Genomic DNA, 17,952 nt, shown 5'->3' on the forward strand with positions numbered 1-17,952 from the left:
TTTTTAATTATATTAAGGCCTCTTTTTATTAAATAAAAATAGCTAGAATTAGGCCTTTATAAGCTTTTTTTAATAAAAGGCATTATAATAGTATAGCTATAAGGTTATTAGTAGCTATAATTAAAAGTTAGGTTAGATAACTTACTGTATTTTAGATAATTAAAGCGTAGTATTTTTTTAAAGTAGGTTATAGGAAAAATGTTATAACCCAACGGGTAGAAGCGCTTACATCACGTATACCCCACTTCTTTTCACTAATTGCCAGGTAGCTTATACTTTAACCCTATTAGTACCGTAAGCCTTGCAATACGGCTTACAATATTAACTTATAACTTACTGCAAGCCTGGCTTATAATACCATAAGCTACCTAAGTATATATATATATTTATTTAGCATTAGATAGAACTTAGCTTACTAGCTATTAATAATACTTCTTTACCTTAATAAGCCTTACCTATACTATTAACTATTAAGAGATATAACTTTAAAACTAATATGCTTAGTATAATGCCCTATATAATCTATAAATATAAACCTAGTATAAACTAGTTTCCCTATTTAAAACCCTAACTATTATATATTAATAGCTCTTATTTAAAACGTACTGCATTTATACTAAGTAATATTATACTATTAAGATATCTAGTAATACCAGTCTAGTACTTCCTTACACTGGAGCACTACCTAGCAATACTAAAATAGCAGCTAAAGTTTAGTAGCTTTACAATACAATTTAAACCTTACAAGCTTAAATAAATAACCAGTAAAATGCTACAATAACTAATAATAGCAGTAGTAAGTAATAAGGAAAAGACCTTAGTAAAGCTCTAAAGCTACCTAAGCCAGAACCCTTTAAAGGATAAGTAACTAATATAATTCTATTCCTTATTTAAATAAAAAGATACTTTTACTTATTCCTTAATAAACTAGATATTATTACTAAGAAACTCTTATTTATAGCACCTCTGATTTAAGGAAGTGCTAAGGAATAGTTTAAACCTATTATAAGAAACTACCTTAAGAATAATAAAGTTACTTAAAATTAAAATACTTAGAATATCTTTATAGACTGGGATAACTTTAAATAAGTACTTAAGGACAATTTTAAAGTAGTTAATAAGGAACGATAAGCCGTAGCCAAGCTGCTTATACTTAAATAGCAGAAGTTATACGCTGCGTATTTAGCCAAGTTTTACTAACTAGTAGCTAAGACCTAGTAGGATAACAATGCCTTTATAGAAATTTACTATTAAAGTTTTAAAGAAAAAGTTAAAGATAAACTGTACCTTATAGATAGACCTAATAACTTAATAACTTATATTACTATAGCAATTAAAATCAATAAATAATAGTATAAATATAGACAAGAAAAAGCTAACTATAAATATAAAAACGACTTTAACCCTTACTACCCTAACTAGTAACGTAATAATAACTACTAGGGTAACTCTTATAACTAAAAATAATAATAAGGTAATCAGCGTAACAATACCTTATATAAGATATAGTTAAGCCCTATAATACTAGGGGCCACTTAACTGGATAACTAAGGACACAAGCCAAAAGATATGTCTAGATATAAGTGCTATAACTATAATAACTTTAAACACATAGCATAATAATATCCAGAACTATATAAGCTATAAGACCTAAATTAAGGTAGGTAAACTTTAGGACTAACTTAGTAAATAAAGCTATAGATAGCCTAAAGAACCTAAATATTAGGAATAACACAAGGTATATATAATATAGCGGAAATAACTGCTCTATATAAGGATAATATACCTAAAGATAGATAGAATCTAAGTAAAGGAAGTTCTATTAAGGAACTATAAAACGGATTCCCTATACATAAAGATGCCAAGATAGGAAATATACCTTAGATTCCTATACTACATAAGACTAAGTTAAATAAATACTAAAAGGAGATAAGGAAAGACCTAGCTTATTAGAAAAAGGAATAGAGAAAGTGGTAAGAAATCTATAAAAGAAATAAAGAAGAAAAGCTTATAAAACTGCAAATCTTAGGAATAATAAGACAGGAAAAAACAATTACCCTTAATACAGAATAATTATAAATATTACAAACAGTAAATAATATCCCTATTAAAACTAAGCTAGTAAGGAATAAAGCAAGATAAAAACAGAAAATTAAAGACAGGAATAATATCTAATAATCCTACTACTAATAATCCCGGAGTATAGGATATAGGGGAGGATTAGCATAAGCTATAGCTTAATACCTCTAAAAACAAGATAAGGAAATCGCAAGGATATAGACTTAAGATTATAAAGAAAGATATAATAAGCAGGGACTTAGAATCTTTAAAACCTATAATAACCTTTATATATAAAGAGCAAGAGAATACGCTAATATAAAAAAAGGAAGTACAGTCTATATTAAAGCCTATTATACTAATAATATACTTAACCCGCAATACAGGGAACCTGATTTTAATATATAAGATAATATCCAGATAATACTAATAAACCCTGGATATAATAAAATCTTATAGGTATTATGTAAAAACTACTAGTATGAATAATATAAGTAGGAAAAACTAAATAATAATTATTTTCTAGTTACTATAAAAAAAATACCCAATAATAAACCCTACTTAAAGGAAGAAATAAAAGGGTATTTAGTTAATATATAGTATGACTAGCTTGGAGTTACAGAACTATAATTTAGTATATTACTTTATAGATAGATCTATAAGACTAAGGACCTTCTAGATAGAATTAAATAGTTATAATAAATAATTGAAGATACAGAAAAAGAGTTTAATAAAAACTACTAGTGTAAATAATATAAGCAGGAAAAACTAAATAATAATTGTTTCCCAGTTACTATAGAAGGAATACCTAATAATAAACCCTACTTAAAGGAAGAAATAGAAGGGTATTTAGTTAATATATAGTATAACTAGCTTGGAGTTATAGAACTACGATTTAGTATACTACTTTATAGATAGACCTATAAGACTAAGGACCTCCTAGATAGAATTAAATAGTTATAACAAATAATTAAAGATATGGAAAAAGAGTTTAAAGGAATAACTTAAGGAAAGTATATAAATAAAAAAGCAGCGTTAATCGATAATACTAGCTTAGAAAATACTAATAAACTGTAATATTAATGGGAGGCAGATAGCCTATACTTAGATAATAATAATATACTGTCCAGATAAGCAACCTTAGATAAAGGAATTAATAATAAATTAGAGGAATAATATTAATAATAATTATTTAATAAAGAATTTATTAATAACTGTACTAATAGCAAAGGATGTTATAATAGTAACTGTAAGAAGACTTACTGCAATACCTTAGGAAAGGACAGATATTATTTATAATAGAGCTACAGATAAGTAAAGAGCAACGTTTACAATAAGACGCAAATGCTCTGGAAGTAATGTAAATAGTAAGTATATAAATCTGCCTAGTGCTATCTGTTTAGATTAAGGGAAAATAGCTAAAAGTGTAGGTTAATAGTAAAGCATAACAGAGCTTTATTAACCTAGAAATAGTTACAGAGCTTGGAATACTATAGAAGAAAAAGTTATTACCTTACTTACTAGTTAATGCAAAAGGACAGCTTTTTAACTATAATAACGGTATTATAGACTAAAAAACTAATTATCTTAAGATCTTTATTAAAAGAAAGAAATAAAAAGTAGATTTTAATATTATACCTCTGGGACAGGATATAGATATCTTCCTAAGTATAATATAGCTTAAATAAGAAAACCTATCTATTAATTAGAGGAATGGCCAGGTTACTTTCCCTAGTAACCCTAATAATAATAAAAAGACAATTATAAAAAATAATAAGAGATCTTAAACCCTAATTACTAGAGAAAGCATAGGTATACGTAGTATAAAGTAATTACTACCTTTAAGAGGAGTATAATATAAGTATAAGAAAGGTATATAAAGCAGAAAATAAATCCTAGGTATTCTTAAATAATAAGATTTAAGAAAGGAATTAACACTAGTAAATAACCAGGATAGACTAGTAAATATACTAAAAGAATACCAAGTATACAATAAACTATTTACAAAAGAACTAAATACAGAAATCCCTAAATATAGTAAATAGGACTATAAAATTAACCTTATAGATAATAACTTACTATTTTAGAAGTTATATTTGCTTAATAAAAGAGAGCTAGAAGTATAAAAGAAATATATTAATAAGATACTAGTAAAGGGCTATATTAGGGAATCTAGCTTATCTTAGCTCATCCTTAGCAGTAACTATATTTTTTATACTAAAGAAAAACAAAAAGGATAGACCTGTTATTAACTACTAACTAGTTAATGCATACACTGTTAAGGATTAAACCTTACTTCTGCTTATTATAAAACTTAAGGATTAATTATAAAGCAAAAAGATCTTTACTACTCTAGACCTTAAAGGTACGTATAACCTAATCTATATTAAAAAAGGAGATAAGTAGAAGATAGTATTTAGAACTAGATTTAGACTTTTTAAATACATAGTAATGCCCTTTAGTCTTACTAATATACCTGTAACGTTTTAGCAGATAATTAACAGTGTACTTTAATAGTACCTTAATATCTTTATAGTCTATTACCTAGATAATATCCTAATCTTCTTAGATAATAAAGAAGAATATAAAGAATATATCTATAAGGTTTTAAAAATACTATAAGATGCTAAGCTACTAGTTAAACTAGAGAAAAGCTACTTTTATATTATAAAGGTAAACTTCCTAGGATGAAAAGAAGATCTTTATAGTATTAGAATAGAAGGTACCTAATAATATTAAGGAAATATAAGCCTTTTTAGGCTTTACTAATTACTATTAACGATTTATTAAGGACTTTAGTAAAGTTACGAATCCTCTAATAAAACTTACTAGAAAGGATAAACCCTTTATATAGAATAATAAGGCTTAGGTAGCCTTTAAATAGTTAAAAGAAGCTATTATTAGCAGACCAGTGTTAGCTATCTTTAACCTAGATAGAGAAATCAAACTAGAGATAGACTTATTAGACTTTACTTTAGGAGGATAAATTGGTTAATAAGATAATATAGGAAAATTACACCCTGTTATATTCTACTTATATAAGCTACATGGAGTAGAACTTAATTACCTAATCTATAATAAAGAGTTTTTAGCAATTATTAACTGTTTTAAGGAGTTTAAATACTACCTTATAGAAAGTAAGCACTAAGTTAAGGTCTATACTAACTATTAGAATATCTTTTACTTTACTATAATATATAAACTTAATTAATAATAACTACGCTACGTGGAATACCTATATAAATTTAATTTTATAATTATTTACTGTAAAGGATTAGAAAATAGAAGAGTAGATATAATTAGTTATAGACTAGACTATAATACTGGTACTATAAAAGCTAAAGAATAGGTGCTAGAAAAAAACGAAAAGGGAGAATTTAGATTTACCTAATAGATGTAAATGCTGGGATAGATGTAAGCGGCAGCTATTAAAGAAATCCTAGGCAAACCTAAAGAATTTATATAAGAATTCTACAGATACCCAGTACACAGATATTAAGAAGTTACTAAGACCCTAAAAAGACTTTTATAATATAAATACTAGGTTAAGTAACTAATAGTAGAAAAGGTTATTAAGTAATATAATATCTATACTAGGATAAAAGCATAAAGATATAAACCCTATAAAGAACTATAACCTTTTAAAGTTATAGAAGCACTATAGAGCTTAATTATAATGGATTTTATTACTAAATTACTATAGTTAGAAGAACCTTTAATTAGAATCTTTTATAATAGTATTATAGTTATTATTAAAAGACTTACGAAGTTTTTAATTTATGTACCCTATAGAGAAGATACGGACGCTGAGAAAATGGCTTATATCTTTTATAACAGGATTATATAAAAATAAGGATTACCTAAAGAGATCCTTATAGATAGAGATATAATATTTACTAGTAAATTTTAGCAAGTACTAATAGCCTATATAGGAGTTAATTATAGACTTATAATAGCATTTAGACCTTAAGTAGATAAATAGATAGAATAAATAAACTAAGTAGTAGAATAGTACTTATAGTGTTATATTAACTATAAATAAAATAACTAGGTTAAAAAGCTACTATATGCCTAGCTAGCTTATAATACTGCCTATAATAAAAGTACTAAACTTATACTATTAGATGCTAATTTTAGCTATATACTAAAAGCATACTATAATATACAATAAACCAAAATTATTAAGTAGTAATAATTAAGAGTAAGGACCTAAAGAATGTATATAATAAACTCTAAATAGAACTGGAATTTATTAATAAACGGATATAATAGTACTATAATTCTAAAAGGTTAGAAGGACTAACCTTTAAGGAAGGAAATATGATATACCTATTTACTAAAAATATTACTATAAAACGATTAAGTTATAAGCTTAATTTTAAGTATATCGGACTGTATAAAATTACTAAAAAAATCTTTAAAAATAACTACAAGTTGGACTTACTAGCGAGGGTTAGGCTTTATAAAGTCTTTTATGTTACACTACTTAAATTAGCAGCCGATATAATATATATTAAGATTAGTAATAAACTAGAAGAAATTAATAGACTAGAGCTTTATGAAGTAAAGGCAATTAAGAAAACACAGGTAGAAAATAGTAAAAGGGAATATTTAGTTAAATAGAAAGACTACCTAAAGAGCAAGAATATATAGAAACTACCTAAACACCTTATTAATACCTAACAACTCCTAACAAATTTTTACTAGATAAAGAAGGGTTAAGAAAAACCTTACCCTAGTTAATAATATCTGCAGTACCTGATAGCTGTGCCTTTATAGTAGCGAACAATTCTATATTATTAAGAGCCTTTAGATTATCTATAGTCTTAACGTTATAATAAAGTATTTTATTACTACAAGACTATAACTGTCTTTTCTAATAACGGAGCTGCATAAGATGGCTTAAATACTTATTTACTTATTACTGTAACTGTAATAATTTAGTCTTAGTAACCTCCTTTTTATACTCTAAACAACGCTTTTTAGCGGTAAAGTAATTAGCTATAGAAGTTAGTGTATAAAGGACATAAGAATACGTAAAAATAAACCTTTAAGCACTAAGATACCCTTATTATTATATCTATAACTACAATACGTGTATTAAGTATACTTAAAATAACTTTCCTTAGCCTAGTACTTAAGGCCCTAAGGCTTATAATAACTGCATAGTATAATAGTAAAACTAGTATTTTTAATTAAAGTTGCTTATGCTTAGTAATTACAAGTAGCTTTAGATTCTAATATAGTATTAGTAATTATGTAGAAATATTATAGGTTTAAGTTAAGAACTTACCAGGGTAATGTAGGAAAGAATGGATAAGCAGGTCTTGAGGATAAGACTAATGAAGGGAGGGAGATTATATTATAACCTAATAGGTAAAAGCGCTTATATTACGTGTACCTTACTTCTTTTTACTAATTGCCAGGTGGCTTATACTTTAACCCTGTTAGTACTATAAGCCTTATAATATGGCTTATAATATTAACTTATAACTTACTATAAGCCTGGCTTATAATACCATAAGCTACCTAAGTATATATATATATTTATTTAGCATTAGATAGAACTTAGCTTACTAGCTATTAATAACACTTCTTTACCTTAATAAGCCTTATCTATAACTATTAAGAGATATGACTTTAAAACTAATATGCTTAGTATAATGCTCTACGCAATCTGTAAACATAAACCTAGTACGGACTAGTTTCCCTGTTTAAAACCCTAACCATTATAAAAAAGATTTAAGCTAGCTAAAGAGTAAATAAGGCTTTTAAGCTGGCCTATCTGTAATAAGGTTTAGGCTGTAAATAAGGCTACTAACTTAATAATATTAACTAAATAAAGCTTTACTCCCTAAAAGGTAATTAATATTTAAATTATACTAGACTTTAAAGATACTTAGATATACCTTTTAAGGCTAACTTATAAACTTAAAAAAAAAAATAAACCTTAAAAAGGATAAAAAAAGAAAAAAAAAGATTAAGCTTATAAAAGAAAATATAGCTTGGATTTAGTTACTAATTAACTTATAGCTTATAATTAACCTATAAAGTCTTTAATATTATAAATATAAAAAAGACCTTAGTTATATAAGTTAACTTATAAAAGGCTTAGTAAATAAGGTATATTTAATATCTTATATATATAGTATATAGCTATTAAATTTAGTAAGAAATACTAATATATAAGAAAAGCTTAACCTAAAGAAAGTTTTATAATAATATATATATTAGTGTAATTAGGAAAAAAGGTTAGTAAGAAGGTTTAGGGTAATTAGAAGGTAGTAGTAAAGTTAAGTTTATAAGTTAATTATAAGGTTAGAAAATACACTTTAACTTTAATACAGGCCACTGTAATTATAAAATCTTCAATCGCCACCACCACCGGCAAGCCCCCAACCGCAACCGCACTTACCGGAGTATCAACTTCCACGGTAGTTTCCGAGCTGTTAACAACCTTGACACTTGACGAACCATCAACAACTATATCGCTTGCTGAAGTCTTGACCTCCACTGGTCTTCCCGATAGCACGACGACGACAACATCAATTGATATCCCGTTGGGAACGACTCTGACTGCTGTTTCTGTTGAAGATGGCTCCGAAGTCAACGCATTTCTTCCCATGGATGATGATGACTATGAAAATGGCTACATCATTAGCGATCCGAATGCGAAGTCAGCTGGTGCCCTATTTGGTCTGGACCCCGAAACCTCTCGACTCTACGCCGTCTTTCCCAACGGCGAAAAGTTCTATGCCGTGAGCTGTACACAGTGTAGCAACTATGGATTCCGATTTATGAATGAAGAAAAAAGACAACCAGAATACTTTGTGGCTTATGCAAGATGCACAGAGGGCGAAAACAGATACCTGGACTGCATTCCAGAAGGTGGAGAGGATTCTTCTTATCCTTATATGTATTTCTACCAAGTTGGAAGCTTTCGCTACTACCAGGCTCATGACTCTGGGCGCTTCGGTCAACCAGCAATTGAGTTTAGACTAGGATAACTGTAGCTGCTTTGAGAATAGTACACGGACCCATGAGACACTTAATCAACCTTCTTCAGAGTTTCCCTCATAACTCTTGGTGTAAGCCTGGTTGCTTTGCCATTGTCATCAATCTCAAATTCGAAATCATCAACCCCAATGTTGCCATAGGTCAACGAGTCAACTCCTCCCCACGACAGGCAACCTCCACTAAAAGGGCCAGCACTTGCTTCTGTCGCGTTTGTCTCAGCCTCTGATGTTGATTCATCTGCAAGGTGAGCTTCAAAGACACCTCTAAAAGAGATTCTCTTGTTTCCTTCCAAGCCCATTGGATACAGCCTTAGCACCGGTATCAAGTCCAGCCCTGGCCATGTAAGCGCAGCCTGCATGGCCAGCACGTCGACCCCATCGCGAGTCCAGTTCCTGACCACGAGAGTATCGCTCATGGTAACAGTCAGACGACTCTTGGGGCCTTCGAAAGTGCCAGCAAATCGCGTAACGGCGGTATCACGGGCCGTGTTTTCGGCGGTTGGCAGTAGTGTCTGCGAGAGGAGGTCGGGAAGATAGCTTAGCATGTAGGCACGGTTAGTTCCTGCGATTAGCGCCACGAAGCCAATTTCGTGATCTGGTGAAAGGACAACAATCGCCGTGTAAAGCCCAATCGCGCCGTTCTTTGTGTAAAGATCAACGACCCGGGTTTCGCTGCGGCCGAGAGGAATGTACGTGCGCCGGATCTCCCAAGGCATACCGACAGACATGTGAATGTCCGCGGTGTGGGCAATGGGCTTCATCCAAGAGCGGGTTTCGGAGGGGCTGAGTATAGAAGAGTTGAGGATAGATTGGCCCATGCGTGTGAGGTCTGCAGCTGTAGAAAACATGCCGCCATAGCTGTGGGAAGTTACCAATGTGAGAGGTGTAATGAAGGTGACTGCACTTACGGGCTGCCATCTGCTGTGGTGATGTTCCACCATGAGAGCTGCTCATTCTCGGGGATCATGGCGTTTTTTCTACTCTTGGGTGCCTCGAGACTTGTTCGCTTCATCGACAGAGGGTCGAGTAGGGAGGATTGGAAAGATTTGTTGAATGGCTTTCTCGTCATGCCCTCGAGAGCATAGGCAAGTATTTGGTACGCGACGTTGGAGTACACCGGGGTGTTTGCTGTGGATGTGATGGGGAAGAAGCCCTGTGCCGTGATGCCATGGAAGAACTCTGCGGGAAATTTATCAGCAAAAGCGTCCAACAAGCTGCGCAGGGATATGTACCTTTGCGGGAGCAAGGCTTCAGAGATGGGTCTGAGACACTACACTGTGGTTTTTCTTTCTTGCTAAGGATCGGGAGACCATATAACTCGGGACTCTGGTGAGTTGATTCGAGAACGGAACTCATATCGAAGAATCCGACTCCATGCTAGTATTAGAAGAAATGAGTTTGCCTCTTCTCGGGGCGGTACTTACAGTTTCGGCTGATGCCAGCCATATGGCCGGAAAGCTGCCCAATAGTAACCTCGTCCCACTGCACCTTGCGGGTGGGATCACCCTTGTCCCTCCTGGCTGCTAGAGCGAGCTCAGGCACCCACTTCGTCACTGGATCGTTCATGCGTTTCATCCCAACCTCAGCGAGTAAGGTATAGACAGTAAGAAGCTTGGAAACACTGCCCACGCGGAACACGGTATTCTCGTTGAGACTCCCTGAAGTTAAGAAACCTTTCATGGAGGGAGGGACGTATCCATGCTTAAACAGAGTGTTTGAAGCGGAGAAAGCCTGGATGTAGAAGGTAGTGTTGAGCCCCTCAAGAGTGCCATTGCGGTCAAGCTCGTTGAAGGTGGTATTGAGCTCAGCAATGGTATCCGAGAAAGCACTGGACTGGAGTGGATGCTGCAGAGGCGGAAAGATGGCACCTAGTAGAGGGCATGGGGTCTCTTGAGCATTGGCCTGCTGCGGCAAGACAGCGAGGCTCAGAGAAAGGGCAAGAGCAAGATAGTTCATAACGAGAGGGACGAAAACTTAGGGTTAGAATGAGAGGCAAAGAAAGAGGAATCTACAAATCGGGTAGCATGATCAACTTATAGGAGAAGGCGCGTGAGCAAGAGCTCATGGACACGCGTGTATGTGTATGGGATTTCCATTACGCCAAGGCAATAACAGGCATATTCTGGCCAAGAACTATTCTAGAGTATGTAGCAGACACTCTGAGTGGCCGGCTCGCTTAAGGCACCGCCACTTGAGCTCGTGTAACTCTAATGAAATTTCGGAAATGACGACGGTATAAAAATCGTCAGTCATGCTTATCCTTCCTGTCACAGCCAGATGGACAAATGAGCATCGGCCGCTACTGCACTTGTATTGTGATTGGCCAGCTCGTTCGTTCTTTGTCCGTTTTAGTACTAATTGAGCGTAGATCATTGTGTCTTATCCACCATAGCCCAGGGTCTCATCGTGTCGGGAAATTGATACTCCGAAGTCCATCAAAGCTTAGAACTTTCAATTTCACCCAATTTCCCTTGCCCTACGAGTACCTACTTGGAAGCGAATGATTGCACTTCCAATTTCATGGTTGATACTTCAGTGCAGATAACTAATCGTTGCACATCGCTTGGGCTGATACGTGTTGCTTTAACTGCTGCTATCCGCTAGAATCTCTGCAAAAGAAACGACACTACGTTCCGGTTCAATTTGCTGGTTGACTCTTGCGTGTGTCATGGTCGACGATCTCTCCAAAGTGGCCCTGGCTGGCACCGGTCAACGACGGCGGGCGTATCACCGCAAAGTGAAGACGGGCTGCCAGACTTGCAGGTCAGTTCAAATAACTCACATGCACGCCATGTCGCTCTTGTGTCTTGTGGCGTGTATCCCCGGCTTTATATGCACCCCAGCACTCTAACGCAAGGTCTCTACCAGGATTCGCAGGGTAAAATGCGACCAAGCCAAGCCTGCCTGTGAGCGTTGTACATCCACCGGCCGCACATGTGACGGGTACACTTCTCCGTCTCCTCCTCCTGCATCATCATCTCATTCATCATCATCCTCTTCACCACCTTCCCCTCAATCCTTCGACTCCTACAACGCAACTGCCGATCTCAAGCTCATCCTACCACGACAGAGCCCCCAAGAGGTACGAAGTTACCGTTTCTTTCTTGAAGTCACGGCGCCATCTCTTGCCGGGGCTTTCTACGCCGACTTTTGGCTTGCCGAGGTGCCACGCGTCTGCGTGTCCGACTCGGCTATCTGGCACGCCGTTGTCAGCCTTGGTTCTGCCCACGAGGACTCTACAGAGCATGGCCAAGGGTCGCGCAGTGTCTTCGCCCTGAAGCAGTTCAATTCGGCCATTCGTTGTCTCACCGAGTCAACGTCGCCGAGGCATGCAGATCGGTGGAGAGCGCTTATCGTCAGCACTATATTTACGTATGTATGCACGATTAAAGGACTTCACGATCAGACACGGTTACACCTGGAAGCTGGATGCAATCTCCTCCGCGAACTCCAAAGTCTCGCTACGAAAGGTAGGACGACTTTGAATCAGGAACAGCTCCCGCAAGTCTCACAAGAGGAGGGTTGGATCTCGTCAGTTCCAGTATCCATTGCACCGATACAGTCCATCCTGGTCGCCCTTGAGCTGCAGCTAGAAGCACTTGACCATGGCGGTATAACTGAGAGCCCGACCTTGCTGTTGCAAAACAAGACATTTCACGCATGGCGCTACTATACAGCACCACGATCTACACACCGATCAACGCCAGAGAGTATTAGTCAGGCCTACCGCGCTGCTGAGTCTCTGTTCAGTGGACTGATCCTCTTCTCGCAAGAACATGCTAAGCAGCTCGGGGACCTTCAAAGTGGCAAATCCGGACCAGAAGGACTGTCCATGCTCGTAGCGCGACAAGAATCACATACGCGATGCTACAACCAAATAAAGAAAGCAATTGATATCTTTCAGCGCGAGGTAGACGCAATGAAGCTGGAGCCGCATACCATACTCCCCTTGCAACTCTTTCAAACCGCGAATCGCCTTGTCTTGATTCAGGATCCCGAGGAAGATGACTTGGAGAAGCGCCACAATGACCTTCCAGCCCTGTACAAGTCTATAGTCGATCTCGCCGAGCAGATCATGAACCTCGATCCTGTGAAGACCCGTCGAGTATCCTATACACAGCATCTCTTTCTCGTCGCCCACAGTGGTATCGGACACTCAACCCGCCGCCGTGCTGTGACACTGCTCAGACGACCGAGGTTGGAGGGTGGCTGGGATAGTCTCATCTCTGCAAGTCTCGCAGAGGCCATCATGGACAGGGAGAGGGAGGCGGCGTGTGAGTACCGGCTGGAGCAAGGCTTGGATGCAGGGACTGATGGAGGCGAGGGGAAGGAAGGGCAGAACGGGGAGGAGCAGGTTGATCCAGTGTTTCGCATATTTAACATCACATTTGCGTTTATAGGATCGAGAGAGGCGCGTGTCGTGCTGCGGACGTGGCGGGAGAAACTCGACGACGTTGCTGGGAGGAGTAGGATTATACAATGGTAACGATGAATCCATAGAGAACACTCCTAATAATCTCATTTATCTCAGTCCTATCTAGCAGTAGGCATACTTTCAACACTACCAAAAGACAGACACTAGAACCTGGTGGCTTGGCTCCGGTATCGAAAGGAGCATGCTAAAAGTCCATCATTGGCCATACACGACCGTGTTCAACGTCTTCATGTTGTCTCCATGAACAACAATTAGATTCAGGCTTCCTTTGCGCCCAAGTCGGCAGTGACACCTGCACCTTCCTTGATGTAAACCTCGTGCTTCTGCTTGGATGTTTTGACAGGATTAGGAGACTTGAAGATATCGTCGATTTCCTCGAGCGACCGGCCTTTGGTCTCGACGAGAGCGAAATACATCATCCCCCATTCCACAAAATGCAAGATGAGGAAAATTGTGTATGTCTTCCAACCAATCTTTTGAAGAGCGACTGGTGTGGCATACGTGTTGATGAACCCTGAGACACCACTAAAGAAGCCAGAGGCGGCCATACCCTTTGCTCGGATGTCATTGCGCAGGACCTCACTTGGGTATAGAGACTGCAGAGGCGTCCAACAGAAAGACCAGAAGATACCGTATAAGAAGATCATTGCAATGAATGCGTAACCGGTCGATGTATCGACGTGACCATGAGCTTTGGCTGCGATGACGTTGATTGGGATATAAACGAGGCCTGTCAAGAAGGTACCTGGGAAATGTCAGTCATGATTATACGTGAGATGGATGGAGGTCAACTCACCCCAAAGAAATAGAGGCCTGCGTCCAAACTTCTCAACACCAAATGAACCTGCAACGCCGCTGAAGAACCCGAAAATGACATTGACACCGTTGAGGAGAAGCTGTTGAGAAGAGCTGGTGATACCAACATTCTCTAGAATGACGGGCATGTAGTAGGTGATGACTGAGCCACCGATGAACTGAGAGAAAATGGCGACCAAGAAGAGTAAGTAAAATCGGTGCAGGTTCTCCCTGTTGTCGAAGAGCATCCGGTAATCCCACCACTTTTGGCTGGCTTCCATTTCTGCTTGGTATTCGATGGATGCACGCATCTCGTCAAGCTCGAGTTTCACAACAGCTGATTCAGGATTCCCATCTCCATGATACTTGATGAGCACAGCTCGTGCTTGCTCTTCTTTGCCGTGACTCATAAGCCATCTGGGACTTTCCGGGATGAACCAGACGCCGCAAAGGATGATAGTTGCGGGGACGACCTGAATGATGATGGGGATCCTCCAGGACCAATTCGAAGTTAATCGTCCTGTTCCATAGGCAGTCCATGTAGATGCTGTCATCATGTCAGTTCAAGAACCGTAAGCTTTGTTCTATAACCGAAACTTACTCAGCGATCCAATATACCAACCGCCAACATTATATAGACCAGCCAGGGTTCCACGCCAAGAAGGGTAGGCCATCTCAACGAGATAGATAGGAGATGCAGTCACTGCGATGGTGCAGCCAAAACCGAGAAACAATCTCCCCGCCATGAATGTCCCCACATTCTGGGCCGCCGCTTGGATCACAGTGCCAACGATGACAAAGATTGATCCGGTGGCCATGCCAAACTTTCGTCCAAACATGTCGGCAGCAGGAGCAGCAACAAGACAGCCAAGAATATTTCCGACGCTGTAGAGAGCAAAGACGGCTCCAATCGAGGAACCTTGCATTTCAGTGCCGAAGAACTTATGGAAGGGATCCATAGCGTTAATGGATGACATGATAGTTCCATCAAAGCCATTGCCGCAATTATCTGTCAATAGTTAATATCTGTAGGGTAATTGCTTATTGTGATGAGGTTCCTTACTCAACGTGACAAGAGCAATAATTGCATAGAGCTTGAGAATAGACGCTGCGCGCGGAGAGAGGTTGTCCTTTGCAATGGCATCACTATAAGCAACATTCTCGACTTTTGCTGTCTTGGATGTCGCCAGATCAGCAGCTGCCGGGTCAGGGACCCTCTCCACGGCCTCAACTTTTTCGTCTTCTTTCTGCATTGTGGTATAGGAATTGCTGAAGAGGAATTCCGTGAGTAAAGAAAGACAATCAAGGCATCATGCTATGGATTACAACAACTTAAATATCTATCACCATGTCGTGATCTGACTCGGCATATCCATGCCGAATCGGCTTTGTTAGATGTGGGGACGGGTCAACCCTAACTGAACCGAATCGATGAGTTGATGTTGGATGTGTTTTCGGGACGAGGTTACCCGCGCCTGAATGAGTAAAGTTGGGTGGAGGTAACGGTGATCCGTGGCCATGCCTGCAGCTATGTCTTTCACGATTTAGGATTGGTCCTTTGGTCGGCACATGCCGGTGATGTTCCCACATAACCACGCTGGACTGTCTTTGATTTGAAGCGGGAACCGAGCCTAAATTGGGTCGGAAGGAGACTAACCGCGCCTGAATGCGTTAGCTGACCTGGAGTACGAAAACTCCACCATAGAAGGGTCGATCCGCTTCCCCGCGGGGGATAATCGATTCAATCACACAATACTCCGTATAAAGTCAAATGATCGGATGATCAAGTGCGGGGGAGGCAGACCAACAGGGATGAGGGATGCAATGAGCCATTGGCAAAATGGACATCACACGATGAAGTGCGAAGAACCCAACAACGCCGTGTATTACTCGCAAATAAACTGAATGAATATCATGTCACTAACATAAATTCTACGGGATAGCGAGGTTCATTTACTATATCAAAGAAACAATAAAGAAAAGGGATGCATGGTATGTGGAAGTGATCGTAATTTAAATTCGGCGTGTCAAGTCACTGAAATTTAGCATCCACTTCTACTTAGTTTGTAACAACACTATTGCCAGGGAACCCGGTTCGATCAGAATAGCCAACAGGCCCCAGGGTCAGATTTAGTCGGTCAAGTCACCCGCAAGATGATATTCACAAAGATTGCCATTTACAGTGCGGGTCTTAAGACGTACTAATCAAACTAACTCCGGGGGACGTTTGAGTCCCTTGCTCTTTAGTACACCACCATCTATTATTGTCGATGTATGACCATATAAATCTCTGCCGGTTCCCAGCAACAGCCAAATACAACTCAGACATCTGCCCTGGTTAGTGCAAGCCTCTCCAAGTAACCTGTATCTCATCGCTATGAGAATCTTCACTTCACTCAGTCTGTTTGCTCTTGCAGCGGCATCGGCCGCCAAGAGCTGGCCAAAACACAGAGAAGTGGCACCGGTTTTCAACATCAATGGGAAGAACCAATACTTCGCTGGCACCAACACCTGGTGGATGAGCCACCTTACGTCAGACGACGATGTCGAACAGGCCATGTCACAGATAGCCGACAGTGGGCTCAAGGTCACTCGTGTCTGGGCATTTGGCAACACCAACACAGGAACCGATCAGCCTGTCTACTTTCAGTTCCTCGACACGACCAAGAAAACCATCACGATCAACAATGGTACCAACGGCATCGCGCGCCTTGACGCCGCTGTTGCTGCCGCAGAGAAGCACGGCATCCAGCTGGTCCTACCCATGCTGAACAATTGGGATGACCTGGGCGGGATCAACACTTACTGTGCCTACTTTGGATGCACCCACGAGACCTTTTGGACCCATGCAGAGGCTCAGAAAGCCTACAAGGACTATGTAACCTTCATCGTCAATCGCTACAAGGACTCTCCCGCCATTTTCTCCTGGCAGCTCTGCAACGAACCACGTTGCCAGAACTGCGACACCAGTGTAATCACCAGCTGGGCCACAGATCTATCAAGCTTCATCAAATCTCTAGACCCAAAACATCGTGTGTCCTTGGGCGACGAAGGCTGGCTCTGTTCTGACGACACTAGTCTCGGCTATGCGTACTCCTGCTCCGAGGGAATTGATTTTGAAGCCAATCTGAAGATCTCCACAGTTGACTACGGCACTGCTCATATGTACCCAATTGGTTGGGGTTACACTTATCCCTGGGGCAACCAATGGATCCGTGACCACGCGGCACTGGCACTCAAGTATGGCAAGCCTATTGTTCTAGAGGAATATGGTGTTGAGAGCACAGCCTCAAACCGCACAGCTATCCTGCAAGAGTGGCAACAAACGATCATTGACAGCGACATTGCATATGATAGTTTCTGGCAATTTGGGTCAAACCTTCCAAGCGGTGCAAACCCTTACGATGACTATGCCATCTTCTATGGCACGCAGGAGTACCAGGATGTGGTGATTGACCATGCTCATGCCATAAGCACAAAGGCTGTCTCGACTGCTGCCCGTCGTCGAGCTTCCTCTCATCGCTCAAACTAGGATGATTCTTAGGTAGTCGAGATGTTTGCAGTGTCAGCGATGGGCGTCATGGCCAAGTTCTGCGACTTCACCAGTGACAAATAACAGGGCAGAATACAGCACGGCTTGTGGGCAGG

At 38.6% G+C, this 17,952-nt stretch overlaps 3 protein-coding genes across 3 annotated transcripts; 2 read left to right on the top strand and 1 right to left on the bottom strand.

Annotated features, from left to right (window-relative positions):
- Positions 1-11,742: 11,742 nt before the first annotated feature.
- On the top strand, positions 11,743-13,560 carry FSUBG_12298 (transcriptional regulatory moc3; the record flags this gene model as incomplete). The annotated part of the gene is made up of 2 exons (XM_036677071.1): positions 11,743-11,837; positions 11,952-13,560. The coding sequence occupies 2 exons, from the start codon at positions 11,743-11,745 to the stop codon at positions 13,558-13,560; spliced, it is 1,704 nt and encodes a 567-aa protein (XP_036532213.1).
- A 206-nt stretch (positions 13,561-13,766) lies between these two features.
- Positions 13,767-15,557, bottom strand: FSUBG_12299 (lactose permease; the record flags this gene model as incomplete). The annotated part of the gene is made up of 4 exons (XM_036677072.1): positions 13,767-14,254; positions 14,306-14,851; positions 14,906-15,313; positions 15,368-15,557. 4 exons carry the CDS (start codon positions 15,555-15,557, stop codon positions 13,767-13,769), a joined length of 1,632 nt encoding a protein of 543 aa, XP_036532214.1.
- A 1,124-nt stretch (positions 15,558-16,681) lies between these two features.
- FSUBG_12300 (mannan endo-1 4-beta-mannosidase B) lies at positions 16,682-17,836 on the top strand (the record flags this gene model as incomplete). Its single annotated transcript, XM_036677075.1, has 1 exon — positions 16,682-17,836. The coding sequence occupies one exon, from the start codon at positions 16,682-16,684 to the stop codon at positions 17,834-17,836; it is 1,155 nt and encodes a 384-aa protein (XP_036532215.1).
- Between the last annotated feature and the right edge of the window lie 116 nt (positions 17,837-17,952).

Source organism: Fusarium subglutinans, assembly GCF_013396075.1.
Source record: "Fusarium subglutinans strain NRRL 66333 chromosome Unknown NRRL66333_c0000261, whole genome shotgun sequence".
Taxonomy (NCBI): domain Eukaryota; kingdom Fungi; phylum Ascomycota; class Sordariomycetes; order Hypocreales; family Nectriaceae; genus Fusarium; species Fusarium subglutinans.